Below are 20159 nucleotides of genomic sequence, written 5' to 3'. Positions count from 1 at the left end.
TCAATAAAACTTATAAAAGAAACGTCCACACACACTCACCCATCATTAATGTCCATTATAATGCTCTTGCTATCACACATATAACCAAACACATACAGGTAGAATATTACTACATAATAGAGAAAATAATGAGAATTTAGAGAGTTAATAGGAAAACAATTTCATCATTATAAAATGATAGGATCTCGTTCGATTCATTTATAGGTAGCTCAAAATTGTCTTAATAGAAGCTAGTATCGCCATTGCCAATATATACCAATTCGATATTGGTGTTGTTTCAGGGTAATTTCTAACTAGGGACTTTAAGTACGCCTAATGAAATATATTCATGCACTGACACAGGACCGCATCTGGTTAATTGCCGATCCTATTGAAAGTGTGACAATGACTTAATGCATGTATTAAAATAAAGACCCCCACCCCGTTATGGCCGCTATTCGTTAGAGTGCTCTGAAGTCAGATTCATATATACCATCCCAACCATGCCATCAATTTAAAGGTATCATCGGAAGCAATCAATACTATAATTTTCGTGATCGAGAAGGGATTTGATTGCCATGGATACTTGGCCTATAAACTATTGTCAACGCCTCGCAGCCATGAGTTTTGGGTAGCCAGAAATATATTTGATTTATTTAGGGAGTTCTCACTGATGTACTTAGAATTTCTTGACCTGGGGCAAGACGCACACAATTTTTCGAAGAAACTCTAAGGCGAGGGAGCGATTAAATAAGCGACCGAGCGTGTCATTGTGGGCACTTTTGCATTTTCTAAAGAAAAAATGAAGGATTTCGTGCACACTTTTGGTGAATTAAGGGAAAATTGTCAGGAATGAAATGTAAGTTTCCATAATTTATTGTGCCAATCCCCCCCCCCCCCCCGCTGCGTACGACCCACTGCACATGATGATCCAATCACAGCTTCGTTCCGAAAAAAACCCATACATCTCGCGAGAGTCTGCTCTCATTAATGAGCACAATACCATCACTTTTAAGACTCGACCATCACAGTGTCGTTTCCAATTTAGGCTAATGTGTAAACAGCATTCAAAGGAAAACGTGCTAATGATTTCATAATGGTCATTTTAAGATCAACAAACGACGAAAGAGACTGAGAGACCCATTTGGCAGGCAATTATCTACTGGAATCCATAACGCTATTAACAGTGTTTTTTTAATGGCACGAGACACAGCGTTCGGGGCTGCAAAAATCTCCCCGTCGGCGGAATATACTGGCAATGGGACACAGGAAGAAGGTGAGAAAAAAATAACAAAAATGTATAAACGCTTTTTTTCTTCATGTTCTAAATTAAGCCGTTTTGCTCGTTCTTCATTGAAGTCGAAGCCATGATTTCCAGACGATATTTGATGGCAAGTTTGTGCTACACTATATACGTAACGCACTTACAGAATAATCTTTATCTAAGAAATACATTATCATAAGGATATTTAAAGGTTCTATATAGAAAACTTAACTACAAACAGGGGGGCCGAGGGGCCCGGCCCCCCCCCCCCCCTATTGGCGGAGCAAAAAAAAAAAAAGGAAAGAAAGAAAAAAAAAGGAGGGAAAAGAGAGGAGAAAAAAGAAGAGGAGAAAGACGAATGAATAAAATGAGATGAGGGAGACTTGGAAAAATAAAAAGAATCTTTCATGTCACTATATAAAATTTTCGCTCGCGCTTCGCGCTCGCATTGCCTGTTAGGTGATTTTCATATCTTGTTCAATATGGAGTTTAAATATCAAGTTTGGAAGTCAATATACAAAACATATTTAACCTTGGAAATCGAATTTCATTATTTTGTGTGATTTACAAATTGATTTTTAAAAAGTGTTCTGTAAAAATATCAGTTTTATGGTCTGAATATTAACATTTTCTGCTCGCACTGCGCACTCGCAAATTTTGATTTATCAGGTACATAGGCGGATCCAGCTTTTGGCGAAAGGGGGGGGGGGCGCACTGCCGAGCGGCGCACATATTTTTGCACTTCACCGGCGCCATAAAAGAAAATGTTGAAAAAGGGGTAAAGTCTGACCCTGTCAAATGCTCTTTTCAAAATGTAGGATTTCCAGTCATGCCATTTTGCATGACCACACGCAGATAATATTTCCGGGGGGGGGGGCAAGACTCGAAAATTTGGTGCACATCTCACATTTTTCATAGTTTTCATGAAATGTTAAGGGAAAAAAAAATGTTTTTCACAACAGCAGATCGCGAATGTGCCCCCCCCCTCCTTCCCCCTTGCTGCGTACGACCATTCCCTGAAGTCCACTTAAACATATCTCATTATAACAGAAATATACATCAATTTAAACATATAATCTTTCTAAAACATATATAGAGAGAGATTGAAAAACTTATTAAAGAAAGAAACAAGCAAAAAGTAACACAAATTATGCATGTTATGTGCGATTTCAAAATCTCGTGTATTAACCCTTTTATTGCGATGAGGCCAATACTTTTGAATATTAATATTTTACTATATGTATATATATATATACACACATTACACAGGGGCGTCGATCCTTTTTTTTTTAGATTTTGGGGGCAAAATCATGAATCAACTTTCCAAAGGCGCTCGATATCACACAAAACAAACAAACTCACACAAACACACACACACATATGCATATATATATATATATTTATATGACTCATGAGATAGAAACACATATCTCACCAACAAATTAATGCGAGCGCGAAGCGCGAGCTGAAATTTTTTAGTATACTGACCTGAAAACAGGAAAAAGGTGCCTGTTTAGGACTGTTTGTAGTAACTCATGAGGAGAATACATATCTCACTACACAGATAATGCGAGTGCCGAGGGCGAGCTGAAATTTCTTTATATTCTGACCAGAAAGCTTGATATTCTATGCATTTTTGATACCAATGATTAAGATGGGTATCTAAAAAAAACAATAGATGCGAGCGCGAAGCGCGAGCTTAAAATTTTGATATTTCGATCTGAAAAAAAGGACAGTTTAATGGACGTTTGTAATAAAGAACAAGATTATATCCAGCAAAAGATTATTGCAATTCGAAGCGGGAGTTCTTTTGACGTTTAGTCCTGAAAAAGGGACATTCTATTCACCTATTTAATCATGAAAAGTATGGGGTTTTGCTACAGAAATGATGCGAGCGCGAAGCGCTAGCTGAAAATTTTTATATTCCAATCTGAGAAGCTGATAATTTAAGCACGATTTTAAATAAAGAACGAGTTGTGTAGCTCAATCTCAATATACGACTGGTTGCGTAATTATACACTCCTGGTACTAGCAACGGGTTTTAGCAAAGTTTTGGGCTAAAATATCGAATCATCTTCATAAAACACTATAGTAGCTGTCTTAAACTAAAGGCCATAGAGGTGGCACAATGTGGAATGTGTAAAGAAGAAAAGTGACTGACCTTCTTTTTATTATAGCATTGGAAAATAAGATCAAAATTAAAGGATTTTCTCTACGCTTTTGTATGATTCTGGGATTTTTTAAATATATTAAAGATTTCATGACATCTGTCATTCTGTGGGCAACTGCCCCGCCCCAGTCCACTCTGTAAGGGCATGCGATAAGCTTTGTTATGACCATTCAACAATAAAATGTATAACCAGGTGCCGCTGATCATTCTTGACCAGCGCCGATCTAGATTTGGTTGGCAATAGGCCCTTCTACCGGCGCCTATTTATTGGAACCAGGGGACGCTGATTATTCTTGACCGGCGCCGATTTAGAACAAGTAGTGCTGATAATTTTTACGACGTCACGTAAGATTCAGGCAGCGGCAATTCATAATTGACTGGCGCCGATTTAGAACCAGGAGGCGCCGATTATTCTTTACTGGCGCCGATTTTTAACCAGGTGGTGCTAATTATTCTTGTCCGGCGCCGATTTAGATTTAGGTGGAGCTGATTATTCTTGATCGGCGCCGGTTAAGACTCTGGCAGCGCCGATTTATAACCAGATGGCGCTGATTATCCTTGATCGGCGCCGGTTACGAACTCAGGCAGCGCCGATTTTTCTTTACCGGCGCCGATTTATAACCAGATGGCGCCGTTTATTCTTGCCCGGCGCCGATTTAGATATAGGTGACGCTGATTATCCTTGATCGGCGTCGGTTACGAACTCAGGCAGCGCCGATTTTTCTTTACCGGCGCCGATTTATAACCAGATGGCGCCGTTTATTCTTGTCTAGTCTAGTTCTAGACGATTTTAAACGAATCTATTTGCACCACGATATAATACGTTCTATTCCGTGCGTACGCCCAGCCGAGTGTGCGCGCAAAACCGAGAACCTGTACTCCGAGGAAAAATCCTAGAGTACAGGTTCTCGGTTTTGCGCGCACACTCGGCTGGGCGTACGCACGGAATAGAACGTATTATATCGTGGTGCAAATAGATTCGTTTAAAATCGTCTAGAACTAGACTAATTCTTGTCCGGCCCCGATTTAGGTGGCGCTGATTATCCTTGATCGGCGCCGGTTAAGAACTCAGGCAGAGTCGATTTTTCTGTACCGGCGCCGATTTATAACCAAATGGCGCTGATTATTCTTGTCCGGCGCCGATTTAGATTAAGGTGGCGCTGATTATTCTTGATTGGCGCCAGTTATATGCAGGCAGCGCACTGCTGATTATTTTTAACCGGCGAAGTTGTTGGGAAAAGGGTAGTTAAAAGAAAAGATAAGGAAGATGATATGATTGTGCTTTGCTGGGGGATAGTCTTTCCTTACTGTTGCTAATATTCTAGTGTATAATTTTTTTAAGCGGCGCCTTTTCTTTTCTTTCCTTTACTTTTATTTTTTCAAGCAGCGCCTATTTTTTTTTCTTTTACTTGTCTTTAATTTTTTTTTTAGCTCAAATATTAGGGGGGCACGCGCCCCCCGCGCCACCCCCTAGATCCGCCACGGGTACCTATTATTTTCGTGTATTCCGTAAAGTTGTCAAAATATCCCTTTTCAGGTCTGATTGTCAAAACGTATCAGCTAGCGCTGCGCTCGCATTTTGATCGGAGAATTATGTATGTCTCAATATTGATTATACAACAAACTACTTAAAATCCCCATTTAATGACAGTTTATCAAAAAATTTGGCTCGCGATTTGGTTAAAATATATTAACTGATGCATCCTATTAATGATTACAAAAGTGCTTGAAATGTCAAGTTTTCAGGCCATAATATCTTCAGATTTCGTGCTCTCATTAGGCATTAATGAGTAAGATATTAATTTAGAAATTAAATTGTCCCTTTTGTTATATCTCGCACTTAGCAAGAGGAATAGGAAGATAGTCATCATTTTCATAAGATGACACGTCCTAAGGATGTCCCCTTCCTATATGTCAAAACTCAAAGTAATAATAACGGAACATATCAGCTCTTTATTAAGTGCGATTCATATCCACCTCACAATTTTCCTACAAAGTGCTTCAACTATATAGAGCAGAAATTGACTCTATTTATCAGTCGGAATATCAAATAGTTTTATCTATTTAAATCATTATCCAGTTTCAGATCACAATATCAAAAAATTTCTGCTCGCGCTCTGTGCTCGCATTATCATGGTCGGAAGATCCCTTATTACTCATTCTTTTCATGGTTTACAAAATATGAATAGAGTGTCCCGTTTTTAGGTCTAAATCTCGATTTTGCCGCTCGCGCTTCGCGCTCGCATGAATTGTTTAGTTAAATAGCTATCCTGTTCACGACAACAAAAATTGATTAAAATTTCCCATTCTTTATGTAGAAATGTCAAAATGTTTCAGCTCGCGCTTCGCGCTCGCATTATTTGATTGTTGTAATATGTAACGTCTTCATGGCTAAGTGCAAGCAGTCCTTAACAGGTACCTTTTCGATCACTTTAAAATGTATAATATAAAAATTTTCTGCTCGCGCTTTGCGCTCGCATTATTAATGTAAGGAAGATCCCCAATTACTCATCCTTTTCAGGTCTAAATCTCGAAATTTGCCACTCGCGCTTCGCGCTCGCATCAATTGTTAAGTTATATACCTATTCTGTTTAAATTACAAAAGTGCTAAGAATTTCCATTCTGTAGGTAAAAATGTCAAAAGATTTCAGCTCGCGCTTCGCGCTCGCATTATTTGATTTTTAAAGTATTTAACGTATTCATGGCTAACTGCAAGCAGTCTTTAACAGGTACCTTTTCCATCAGTTCATTTCTGCTCGCGCTTCGCGTTCGTAGTAATTATTTAATTGCATACACATCTTTTTCAGGATAACAAACATTGCCCAGAATTTTCAAATTTTAGGAAAAATACATAAAATTTCCCAAAAAAATTAGCTCGCGCTTCGCGCTCGCATTATATAAATAAGTATTATGATATTATATATTCATGTTGATTTATAAGAATAAAACTAAGAAGTGACTATTAGGACTACCCCCTTCAAAGAAACCAAAAATCATCTTCGAGCCGCCGATCGGGGGAAATATGGCTGAAAAAAAATTCCGGCCCCCCCCCCCTATTGGCGAAGGCTGGATCTGCCCCTGCATAGCATGTTGTAAATTTCGTCACTTGTAAACTTTACATGCAGACAAACCTCTGGTTGCCCTTTATAAAGTTTGTACAGAGAAGTATGTATGGTTGGTCTTAAAAACTAGATTACAGCGGGAGCGGTGTGGATCCGATTGATGTCTGCGGCCTTTCATCGAGTCAGTGTCACTTCGTTTTATCACATCACACGGGCTGCTCTACACGAACAGGGGCGGTCTTCCACTGTGATTTTTAGCGGGGAAGATAAAAAGAGAATGAAAAAAACAGAAGAGTGAGAAGAAAGAACATCATGAGAAAGGGAGCTATTTTTCGTGTAATCTCATTTCCCCCTGTCATTTAATGGAAACAAATCTTACCCACCCCTATCCCCTGTCAATATACACTGGCGTATTAAATCCATATATATCTTGAAGTGAAAGCATTCCATAAAGGTTTTGGCGATCACACGAACACATCCACCCTCTAACACATTTTGACAGTGTAATGAGATAAAAGGATTTACTGTATATATACATGTATATATATATATATATATATATATATATATAAAGTAAATATATATATTAATATAAAGAAAAATGAACAATATTCCATACGTGGTATAGAAAGAAACAAAAGGCATCATATAAATAAATATATAAAGTATTATATATATAAATATGTTTAGTAAAGAAAAATGTATAATATTCCATACCTTGGTATATAAAGAAACAAAAGGCATCATATAAATCAATATATAAAGTATTATATATATAAATATGTTTAGTAAAGAAAAATGTATAATATTCCATACCTTGGTATAGAAAGAAACAAAAGGCATCATAGTAGCACAAATATACAGCTTGATTGGAGTTATATCAGGGTCCGGTAACACAAAGTTTAGCGATTGATCGTAAGCTTCATTTTCACCATCAATTGTACATTGTAGTCAAAGCAATCAATCGTAGAAAAATGTTCTACGATCATTGCTAAGCTTTGTGTTACGGGCCCCTGGCTGTAATATGTGTCATGTCATTTAGGGACAGGTATGAAACTAGAAAACACAATACGTCAAGAGTGCAATAATATATATAACCAGGCAGGACCATTAGCGCCATGCGCTTCACCAATTTTCCAACAGTTGGTGGACTTTCAGAGGAGGATCCAGCTTTCGCCAATGGGGGGGGGGGCAAATTTTATTAAACCCATATTTTCCCCGATCGGCGGCTCAAAGTTGATTTTTTTGTGTGTTTCTTTGCAAGGGTAGTCCAACAGTCACTTCTTAGCTTTATTCTTATAAAACAACAAACCATGATAAATCCTATTTAATTAGTGCGAGCGCGAAGCGCGAGCTAATTTTGTTTTGGAAATTTCATGTATTTTGTACTAAAAATAGAGCATTCTGGGCAATGTTTGTGATCCTGAACAAGATGGTTATGTAACTAGATAATTACTGCGAGCGCGAAGCACGAGTAGAAACTTTTAAATATACGTTCTGGCCTAATCGAAAAGGGACCTATTATGGACTGGTTTGCAGTTAGCCATGACGACGATACATAATTCAACAACAAAATAATGTGAAGCGCGAGCTGAAAAATTTTGACATTCCGACCTAAAAAATTGAAATTTTAAGCACTTTTTGTAACCATGAACGGGATAGGTATATAATTAAACAATATCATTGATGCAAGCGGGGGGGGAAATGATATTTAGGCCTGAAAGCGGGACACTATATTCATGTTTTGTAAATCATGTAAAGGATGGGTAATTGGGTATCTTCCTATATTAATATTGCGTGCGCGAAGCGCGAGCAGAAAAGTTTTTGATTTCCTGATCTGAAACTGGATATTTTAAGCACGTTTTAAATAAACATGATAAAGAACAAGCTGTGTGTCTCAATAAATATGCGTGCGCGTGTTTTAGATTTAGACCTAGAATCTGGGCATTCTGAATAGATTTTTTATCATGAAAACAAACAATGAGAGCGCTTAACGCGAGCTAAAATTAGTTGATATACCGAACTGAAAAAGGGTCAATTTAAGCACTTTGTAGGAAAATTGTGAAGTGGATGCGGATCGCAAATGGTGCGAGCGCGAAGCCCGAGATGTTATATATATATTTTTTGGACCTAGGACTGGGACACTCTACAGAAATTTTTTCTTCATATGAAAATGATTACTATCTTCCTATTCCTCTTCCTTAGCGCGAAATGAAACTTGTTTATATTCCATTCTGAAAAGGGGGCAATTTAGTTATTAGGAATTCGTGAACATGTTATTATCTTATTAATTAATCTAATTAGCCTCATGAGAGCCCGAAATTTGTTGATATTAAGGCCTGAAAATTCACATTTTAAACACTTGGAATTATGAATAGGATGCATATAGGTTAATATATTTTTAAACAAATAATGCGAGGGAAAATCGCGAGCCGAAATTTTTGATAAACTGTCATGAAAAAGGTGATATTAAGTAGTTTGTAATATAATTATTATAGAGGTATACATTACTCACCAATCAAAATGCAAGCGCGCAGCGATAGCTGATACGTTTTCACAATCAGACCTGAAAAGGGATATTTTGAGACAATTTTGGTATTCAGACCATAAAACGGAAATTTTACAGAGCAATTAAAAAATAAGTTTTTAAATCAAACAAAGAAAGCTCGATGTCCGAGCTGAAATATGTTTTTTATATTGACATTAAAAATCAATATTTTAAGCTCCATATCAGCCTATCGAGCAAAATATATATTTCATCGAACAGGCAATGCGAGCGCGAAGCGCGAAAAAATTTTTCTATTTAGTGCCATGAAAGATTTTTTCGTTATTTTCCAAGTATTTCCCTCATCTTAATTTATTCTCTCGTTTCCCTATTCTTTTTTTTCCTCTTCTTTTCCTCTTCTCTTTCCCCTTCTTTTTCTTTTTTTCTTTCTTTCCCTCTTTTTCCCCTTTTTTTCTACGCCAATAGGGGGGGGGGGGGCATTCGCCCCCTGGATCCGCCTATGGAGTTTTACTAACACAGACTTAAGTTCTTAATCATGATAATGAAGAATGACATCACCGGACATTCCCAGAGTGTTCTTAAAAGGGAATCTATTAAGCCATGAAATGAAATGAAGGTTATTTCTGTCCCGATAAATTTGACAAGCAAAAAAAAAAAAAAACATTTTCTCTGCAAAATGAAGCTTGTTTCTGTCCCGAGAAATTGGAAAAGCAAAAAAAAAAATAATTAAAAAAATAAAGGTTTTCAATGAAAAAAATATGTCATTTTGCTTACATTTCTCATTTTTTTAAACGCCTATCAGAACTCATGGGGTGCAGTCTATGGAAAATAATACACGCAGCGCCCCTAGGGAAAATCCTGGGAGTGCTTCAGCACCCCCAGTGCCATGGATTTCACGAATCTTTTATATCCATTTTTTTTAAAAACAGATATGGCTGGAGTGAACGGCATGCGCCACGAGAAATATACAGAAGATGGGCACGGATCTCAAAGACATCGAAGAAGATCAAAGTCGGTCGGTGAAAACTCGAACCAACGTGAACTGAATGCCTATTTCCTAATTAGCTCTGCAGTCCAGAACACAGGGGCCCATGGCATTCCGAACATTGCACGCGCGAATTCTATGTCCAAGCGAATTTTCTGGTCGATCCTCTTCATGGGTGCTATGGCAGGATTCTTCTGGCAAACGGCAACGCTCATCGACTATTACACCGATTTCGAGGTCATTACGAATTTGGACGACCTCTACTCGGGAAGCATACGATACCCCGCAATCACCTTTTGTAATTTGAATCCTTATGCCAGTTCCAAAGCTAGTACTTTCTCAAGGGAGTTCGCTGATGCTGTGGGTGTACCTTACAACGATGGGGTTAATGTGACGGCGTCAACAGTTACAATGACGTCCTCAACAACTTCACAATCGTCAACAGTGCCTTCAACGGAAAGGGTACGTTGCTTACATTAGCTTCTTATTCAATAAAGGATTTTGATCATGGAAAGTTATTATAACTCCCGGTTATAACTGTATAAGTTCATTGTGAAACGGACCCCCAGGTTTCGAGACCACTCTGACCCTTTTCCCTCCCCCATTTAAATCCTTAAAACTGCTTAAAACCGAAAGTTAAAACAAAAACCATTCATAACATATATGCATATCTCTTCGTCAGAAAAACACCTATCAACAATTTCAAACCAGAACAACAAGATCTAGAGCGCGTCTAGCGGTTCTGACTCTCGTCTTACAGAGAGTCCTAGGTTCGAATCCTAACCATGGCGTGTTTTCCTTCAGCAAGAAATGTATCCACACTGTGTTGCACTCAACCCAGGCGAGGTGAATCGGTACCCGGCAGGATTAATTCCTTGAATCCACGAGCGCTGAAAGGCAGCTCGAGCTAAAGCCAGGGTAATAATAATAATAACCGCGCCTCGGAATAGATTGTTTCTAGATAGATGGCGCTATACAAAAGCATATTATTATCATTATTATGGAGGTGCCGTGGCCGAGTGGTCTAAGGCGCCTGGCTATACATGGAAAGTCCGGGGTTCGATCCCCGGCCGCGGCACCTATGTGCCCGTGAGCAAGGCATTTAATCTACAATGCTCTTTTATCCTGCTTTCAAATAAATGGAAATGCTATATGCATTATTGGTAACTAGGTGTGCACTTGTTTGTTTAAAAAAAAAAAAAAAAAACAGCAACCGGACTTCTTCCAAAAATCTAGGGTTATTGTTCTATATTCTATCAAATGGTTCCTCTTCTCACTGTTCACTTCTCTTTCTAATTCAAGACCTGCTGTAGGATATGAGCTGTTCCAAGCAAGCTTGCCTTCTGTATCGTTTCAAAGGACACCTCGACTCCTAAAACAGCCAGACAGTTTCTGTGTCTTGTTGTCACAGTTCCTAAGGCTCCGATGACTGTTGGTACTACCTTCGTCTTCACCTTCCATATCCTTCTCAGCTCCCATGCCAGGTCGTTATACTTTTGTATCTTTTCCTCCTCTTTACGCTAAGCTCTGCAGTCTCATGGAATCGCAATATCTACGATGAGACATTCCTTCTCCTTCTTCTTTAAGCGAACGATGTCTGGTCGTCTTGCTTCAATAACCTTGTCTGTCTGGATATTAAAAATCCATAAGAGCTTTACATCATCGTTCTCTACTATCGGCTCTGCCCGATGTTCGTACCATTTTTATGCATAGGGTAAATTGTACTTATTGGCCAGACCCCAGTGAACTGCAGCTGCTACTCAGTCTGTGCCATTTTGCTGCATTCACTCACCAGATGAGTCACCGTTTCGTCTTTGTCATGACACATTCTACATGAGGGAGATTTGTGCTCCTTTTCAACTTTGGCTCTTCGGTAATTTGTTCTAATTGCTTGGTCCTGAGCAGCAACTAGCATACTTTCCGTCTCCTACTTTAAACTGCCTAGTTTCAGCCACTGCCAACGCTCTGGTCCAGCAAACTCCTCTGTCTGTCTTAAATGCTGTCCGTGCATCACCTTCTCTTTCCATCCTTCCAATCTCATTTTCCTTTAACCAGCCTTCAGCTGTTTCGCTGTCATATCCTTTCCTTTCCTCATCGATTGACTGCCGTCATGATAGTATCCATCCGGCCTTCAATATAGCAGTATAGGCTTTGTACATCATATCTTACAGTCTCCTTTTTCCAGCCAGACCACGTCCTCCCAAGCTTCTCTCTTGACACATAAAGTCTATCTACATCAGACTTTGGGTGTAACATCCCTGCATAGTTAGCAACTTCCTTGTCTTCCTGTCCAAGTTTTCGAGTTCAAGCTTGTTCCAACTTAGTTCTCCATCTCGTCCCGATCTCGTCATACTTGTAATGAGGAACCTTTTGATGTTGTCTGCTACCCCTAACATATCCATACACTCGATGATCTAAGAATGCGGAACCATGTCGTATGCATTCTTGTTGTCAATCCATGCCATTGCGAGGTTTGTTTTTCTTTTCTTGCTGTCTTTCATAATGCCTTTGTCGATGCATAGTTGTTCTTTTGTTCCTCTACTTCCTTTTCTACATCCCTTCTGTTCCCATGGTAGTATCTCTTGATCGTCCAGGTGTTGATATATTTCTTCTGATATATGCCAGTCAGTAACTTCAAGAGAATCGGCAAGCAGGTAATATTGGACGGTAGTTTGATGGAATGTTGCCTTTGGTAGGATCCTTTGGGATGAGAACCGTTCTTCCCTTTGTTATCCATTCAGGGGGGTTTCCACTCACGACAATCTCGTTCATTTTCAAGCTCAGCCTTTCATGAAGATTTGTGAACATCTCAACCCACAAAGCTTGCACACCCGTCTGGACCGGCAGCTTTCCATGGCGCCATTTTCCGAATTATCTTTTCTAAGCTTGCTTTTGTTGATTGTCAAATCATTCTGTGCAACTATAGTTGCACATTCCTCTTTCGTTGTTTTCAACCACCTAGCTTCTCGGTTGTGATTATGTGGTTGGCTCCAAATGTTGCTCCAGTCATGCCAGTAGGCAATTGCTACAGCTGGATCTGGTGGTGGAACTTCGTCTTTCATCTTTCCATTAATTTCTTGGTAGAACCGCTTCTGGTTGTTCTCAAACAAGGACTTTTGTCAAATACTCTGACACTCGATCGGTGTACCTGTTTACTTTTGCTGTAGTGCTTGTCATTCTTTATTTTAGTTCCTCCACGACGGTCTTCATTCCTTTCCTTCCAATACTGTACTTCTCCTCAAAGTACTTAGAATTATTGATTTCTGCGTTGCCAAGGATTATCTCTGTCAGTCTTGATAGGTCTGTCCTCCATCCCTTTATCCGACTATCAAGCCTCCATTTCTATGGTGGTAGGCAGTGCTTCCTTGTGTTTTCCTGTTTTCTTTCACCTAGCCTCTCTGTTACCAGAACCGCTCCGGCATGAATTATTATTATTATTATCTAAAAATAGTCCATTGCCTTTTTTGGTTGACATACTAAAAAAGATGAGTGTGTCGACTAGCAAAGGCAATGGACAATGGTCACCGCCCCCTCCTGCAGTCACTTTTGTCATTAAAATTCTGCATAAAGTGCCAGTCTCCTTTCCTTCAAGTCGACCATTTTTTAATCAGCCATCATATTACATTCGTTGATTGTCTTTTATGATTTTCATTTAAAAAATGGCATTAGCTTTTTAAAGGACAAGTCCACACCAACAAAAAGTTGATTCGAATAAAAAGAGAAAAATCCAACAAGCATAACACTGAAAATTTCATCAAAATCGGATGTGAAATAAGAAAGTTATGACATTTTAAATTTTCGCTTAATTTCACAAAACAGTTATATTCACATCCTTGTCGGTATGCAAATGAGGAAACTGATGACATCACTCACTCACTATTTCTTTTGTACTTTATTATGTGAAATATGAAATATTCAAATTTTCTACATGTTGTCGTGTGAAACAACGATTAATTCCTCCCTGAACATGTGCAATTAGCATTGTTTAATACTATATGGTTCAATCAAGTTGGTCCTTATTGTCAAATCTGTAAAAAATGAAATATTGTATAATTCAAACAATAAAAAACAAAAGAAATAGTGAGTGAGGGACATCATCGACTGTCTTATTTGCATGTCACTGAGTTGTGCATATCACTGTTTTGTGAAAAATAAGCGAAACTTTAAAATGTCATAACTTTCTTATTTTACATCCGATTTTGATGAAATTTTCAGCATAATGCTTGTTTGATTTTTCTGTATTTATTCAAATCAGCATTTTTCTGGGGTGGACTTGACCTTCAAATGTAAAGCCTGTTTGATGTTTTTTACAATGTTGTTTTTACTATGTCATTTACTGTGCCAATACAAACTTGTAAACATGAATTTTTCAGCTTCGGCTTTTTTCATGTGTGACAGATAAAAACATGCATGTTTGATTATCAGTAAGACCATTTTTTTCATTGAATTGAATTGTACACCCGCATAATACGGGCACACACAAAAACGCGTGCATTCACTTTGCTTATACTCTATACCGTATTTACAGTTTCAAGGTAAATTCCCGAATTCTAGGAGGTCTATATTCTTTCCAGATAATGTCCGGGAAATGCAAAATTCCCAGGAATTCTACGAAATCAGAAAAATAAAAATGTACACATTATTTTAATGTAACAAGTTCTAATATTCATGAAAATTAGATTTGCCTCATTCTGTAGCTCAAAAATTTTCCGCCCGCGCTCCGCGCTAGCATTTTTAAAATTTGTCCCTCGTTCTAGAGGTTCGTGAATATAGAAGGTCTTACATTCACATGTGCCGGGCAATTTAGGTCCAGCTATACATCGTATTCTTATTTTCAATCATCAGTTTGATACAATAACCCCAAAGCTAAACGGGGCGAAGGTTACCTAGAAAGTAGAGAAACACTTGACCCTGTCATGAAAGATGAAGTGCTCCCTCATAATATTACCGGATTTACCCGCAACTACCATTAAAAACATCTTGTCGGAGAAAGTACGGGCAATTTAGGCTTATCTATACAGCATTTCCTGAATGATCAATAAAGAACGCAACTGCTGAAAGATTTAGCTGTATTAAATGTGATTTATAAACATTTTATTCTATTTATTAAATTTTTTGTCGAAGTAGGGGAGGAACATCATATACTCGTGCGACCATAATGATAATAATAGACCGATCACATTATTTTCTCATTATTCAAAGTAAATATGAGACCATCCACGGTGTAAACAAACGTGACTTTACACTGCCATTCTTTTGTGACATCTCAGTCGCCAAACAACTAATTGCGATATATTTGCTAATCTCTTTGTAATGTGTTAGACAGGATGATTGTCACGGTGGCAGTATTTCCATCTTCATTTCCTCCTTGTTGTAAATACCTAACCTTGATATTGAAACTATTTTGTTAATGATGTAAAGTGGTGCTCAAAATTGAGTGAATCTAACCAGAAAATGAACATAAAATTATTTAAAATGTTCAAGTTCTTTCATGTTTTAGATATTCAGTTGTGAAGTCAAGTGGTTAGATATTACATTCAATAAACGTTGTTTCTCTGGGCTTGCCAAACATTGCAGTGTTGTCTATATTCAACACTCAGCATGAAGGAGTACATTTTGTGATGGGGTTCACTAAGTTTTGAGCACAGCTATATGCCTACATTCGAAATATTTTACATGTAAATTATGTTCACTTATAAACTCTGCATCATGCCGTTATCGCAAGGGATTGGCTGTGAGCTAACTTTTTTAAAGAAGACATATACATACTTGACAATTAGCTTTGAAGATTCAATTTACAAAACTCTTTAAATGCAATGAAAGAAATACTTGAGTACGATTTTGAAATGGATTATTTCAAAGATCTAAAAGTATTAAGAGCCATACATTATATATATCATATTTATTCGCAAAATAATATGTAACATATATGTAGCACTTCTATGGAAAAACAAACGAATTGAGCACAATAAATCACAAATTGAATACACAAATAAGGAGAGAAGATGAAGTAAATTGAAACTAAGAAATACATAGAAATTATATCAACTGACCCACTTCTTCCCTAGTTAACGTGTTACAATCACTTTCCTGATCTCTTATACTGATATAAGTTCTTTCACAACATTCATATCCATTTCTTTACAAGTCGGGACGCGAAATTATTTTTCCCACCGCAGTTGTGGACATCAATATGAATTCACAGTCGGGACATCACAGTTCTTACTTTTACTATATACTTTCACTAAGAAAATATTGCTTAACGTTGAAATTATCACAAAAGTTGAGAAAGGGTTCCTTTTGGCATATTTTAAAACCATTCTCATGAATCCCGAACCAGTCTTCACAATTACGTTATAAAACTTTTGAAATATATATGTTAAAGCAATCAATCTGACAAACAGACAGTAAAGCTACCAAATCACAATGAGTCATATTATTAATTCTCCTAATTATTCTCAGAGCTTTCCTCCAACGAGTGCATATGGTCAATACAACTTTACTTCTTAATTGTCACAAGCATGCTCCATAGAAACTACAACAATATTTTTTTAATAATAAATACTTCACTGATGATTTAATATGGCCAAAATCTGATCTAAGAATATTGAAACTTTTCCAGAATTTAGCAGTATAGCTGCTGAAACCAAGCTATTTTTGTCAATGTTGAGATATGGTGACCCGAGTGAACCCCATTATTGATATTTGACACATTTGTATCATTAATAACAACATAATATTCCTTGAATTGTTGTTTCCACCAGATGCAAAGACAAGAAATCGACTTTTAGATCCATTGAAAGTGATATCAAAATCTGTGGTAAAGCTCTCACATATTTGTATCATGGTTTGTAAACCTTTCTTTGTTGGTGACATAAGAGTAATATCATCAGCATATGCTAAGCATCTCGCAAACTGATTACCATTTCTACAACCAATCACTTCTTGTTCATATCAGAAAAGTTAAAAGAACTTTCAATATCTTATGAAGAAAAAAATTGATGCACATATTCCACTCACAAAAAGATATTAGAGGCAAATTAGAGTTCTACAATGTCAACATGATCAAGGAGTAGAAAGCTTCGTACTGACTGCCGTGATTGGCAATTTACAGAAGTCACGTGGTTGTCATTTGCGACGCCAACTGATCTGCACGGATCAGTGGCAGTGCCAGGCACGAGGTCTCTCCTATTATGTTTAAAGTCATCCATTATATACCCTTCAAACCTTACGAGTACGATTATTGACACTTCCCCCAAAACATCCTGGGCAAACATACGCGCAAAAAAGCCCTGACAAGAACAAAAATGAAATAATGAAATGGACTGAGAATAGAATGAATGTCTCTGAAAACATCAATTAAGTGATTATTGTGTAACCTGTCTACGCATGCAAAGCGCCTGGTACAACCAGGTAATAAGTGGAATTACCAATGAGCTGTTACACTTGATTGAGATGTTATTAACTCGACCATGCAAGTAAACTAAATCTCTTTGTCCTGCTGCTTATTCAAGAACAAAAATGAAATGAAGTTATGGACTGAGAATGAACGTCTCTTAAAACATCAATTAAGTGATTATTGTGTGACCTGTCCACGCATGCAAAACGCCTGGTACAACCAGGTAATAAGCGGAATTACCAATGAGTTGTTACACTTGATTCAGATGTTATTAACTCGACCATGCAAGTAAACTAAATCTCTGTGTCTTGCTGCTTATTCAAATACATTTATATGATGGCTAATTTGATATCGAGGCTAAATATTCATCTGTGGAGGTGCCGTGGCCGAGTGGTCTAAGGCGGTTGGCTACACATGGCACCTTTACCCGTGAGCAAGGCATTTAATCGACAATGCTCTTTTATCCTGCATTCAAGTAAATGCCAATTCTATACATATTCTTGGTAAATTGGTGTGCACGTAAAAGAAAAAAATATATCTTTAATATCATTGACAAGCAGAATAAAATCTCGGCGAAATCACAATCGACTTTACTTAAAGTTCCATTGCATTAACTTTTTGGCATAACATGTGGATGGGGTTGGGGACTACAGACAAAAAAGTCTTTTTAAAGTCGATGATTTTTTTTTAAAGTAATTGTATTGCACTTTTGATCATATAAACTTCATAAGATTTTCTTCAAAATCTCGTCAAAATTACTGTCGCATGTCACATCATTTACCATTTACAACATTGATTCACGACCTCCACTTCATGACGCTGTCATTATACCACTAAGTCACCACCCTTGTATCAATCGTAAGATGATTCAGACTCCAATTTTTAATTAAACCAGGATTTATTATAGGACCTGGTCACTGCTCATTCATTTAATGCAAATTTGATTCCTCTCTCCAATATAAAAGAGATCTGGGATCATATAACGCCTTTTCATCGAAAACATTTACTAAAAATATACGAGCATATTCTTAAAGCTTCGAATAGCGTAACAAAGCATGGACCCTACCACATGTAATAAGATAATTTTGGTTGGCGCATATATTTTTTTAAAAATGAGAATACCGTTAAAATGAGAGCAAAACAACACGGTAGATAATGAAAATAACTGCCATGGTCACACCTAATGGGGAAATGGATGTCCGGTTACATAGTTTCGTTGTCAAAGATATTATGGATGTGGTTTAAAAAGGTAACACGTCATCAAAGCACTTCCTAAAAATGCATAGCTAGCTCTAAAGCATTGAACATTCCATTGGGTCATTGAATCATGAGAAAAAATGCACGAAAAATGCGTCAACCTGTAACACTTGCGTTTATAAATGCGTATCTTAAAAGAAACAATCTTTTCATTTGGATATCTAGATTTTCACGTAGAAATGGTGGTAATCTTTGTCGAAATTTACTAGTTACTTGTGGAATAGCCAGCAGTCAAAGTCAGCCGATGATGAAACAGAACTGATACATTTGTTGCAAAATTTAACAAAGCCTATTCCAACTTTATGTAATTTTTCAGTGGAATCGTTTCAATTCAGATGCCCATTTGCCACCATGATTTAACATTTACTGCGTCATAATAATTAAAAAATGAATACCATAAAACACAAGGCTAACTATAGTGAATCAAAATGATAATGAATAATTCAGACTGTGTTAATTTCGATAATTTACAAACTGTAAGCCTTATGTTATGATCATGTACGTATACAAATTGTTTTACTTCAAGTTTCTAGATCTATATGTTTCATTAATATTTCTTAGGAGAGCAATGGAAATGTCCGATATATACAGTATTGCTTCGTTTATACTACATAATAAGAAAATAACACTACACTGCATCGGAATGTAGCATGGCGTTTTTTTTTGTTTTTGCTCCCCTTACAATAATAAAGGACAACATTACATGGTAGAGATAACTGGATTTATCGCATGATTTAATTTTGATTTGATTTGTTTTGATTTATTTGATCGCATTATGACGGAGAATGCAGCAATACCTTTTCCTTTATTGATGGACTTGCTTAAACCATATTGAGACACATCACTAAAACCTCGATGTTTGACAATCCTGGTGTTATAGTAATGTCACTCATTGATTATTAAAATACTTCTTACTTAACTTACAATTATACTCTCTCGGCAATTATGGGAAATATCGTGCATCAAAATATGATCTGTTAACGATTTTTTTAAAGTTGGAATGGAAATTTGCTCATCATTGGTGTCATGGGGTTTCCGAATGACAATTAAAATTTGGGTCATTTAGTTACTCAAATATTTGCCGTGCTTTTATTCAAAGCCCAATCGGTGTATTTCTACCTGTATTCCAGAGTCAACTCCACTCCTTTCTTTCATACACTCTCTTGTTCGCTTTCCCCGATATCTCCCCCCCCCCCTCTCCTTCTATGTATCTCTCCTCTCCCTCTAACTCTCTCTCTCTCCGTCTATCTCTGCCTCTCTCCATCTCTCTCTAAATTTATATTCGGAACGCAGCTTGGCCATTCTTATTTACATTAAGCGCTGTATAATTGATGAGAATAAACATGCAATTCATTACGGATCATGGAACAACGGTACACCAATTAAGCGTGATTGGAAACTTTATTTGGGCCAGGAGTCAGCAGATAATCTCCCATCTCCAATAATTGTGGAAAGTGGGTAGGGCTACGCTTTTGATGATACAAACAAAACGGGTAGGGAGAGAGAAAGGAATAAGAGAGGGAGAATTGGAGAAAGG

The 20159-nt window shown here is 37.4% G+C and overlaps 1 protein-coding gene across 1 annotated transcript; it reads left to right on the top strand.

Moving 5' to 3' along the window:
• Positions 1–1161: 1161 nt before the first annotated feature.
• LOC129260330 (degenerin mec-4-like) lies at positions 1162–10446 on the top strand. The gene is made up of 2 exons (XM_064099406.1): positions 1162–1255; positions 9911–10446. The coding sequence occupies exons 1-2, from the start codon at positions 1177–1179 to the stop codon at positions 10444–10446; spliced, it is 615 nt and encodes a 204-aa protein (XP_063955476.1). The 5' UTR covers positions 1162–1176.
• The last annotated feature ends 9713 nt before the right edge of the window (positions 10447–20159 follow it).

Source organism: Lytechinus pictus, chromosome 5 (genome assembly GCF_037042905.1).
Source record: "Lytechinus pictus isolate F3 Inbred chromosome 5, Lp3.0, whole genome shotgun sequence".
Classification (NCBI taxonomy): Eukaryota; Metazoa; Echinodermata; class Echinoidea; order Temnopleuroida; family Toxopneustidae; genus Lytechinus; species Lytechinus pictus.
The sequence above is the reverse complement of the archived record's forward strand: the minus strand, read 5'-3'. Positions and strand labels throughout refer to the sequence as shown.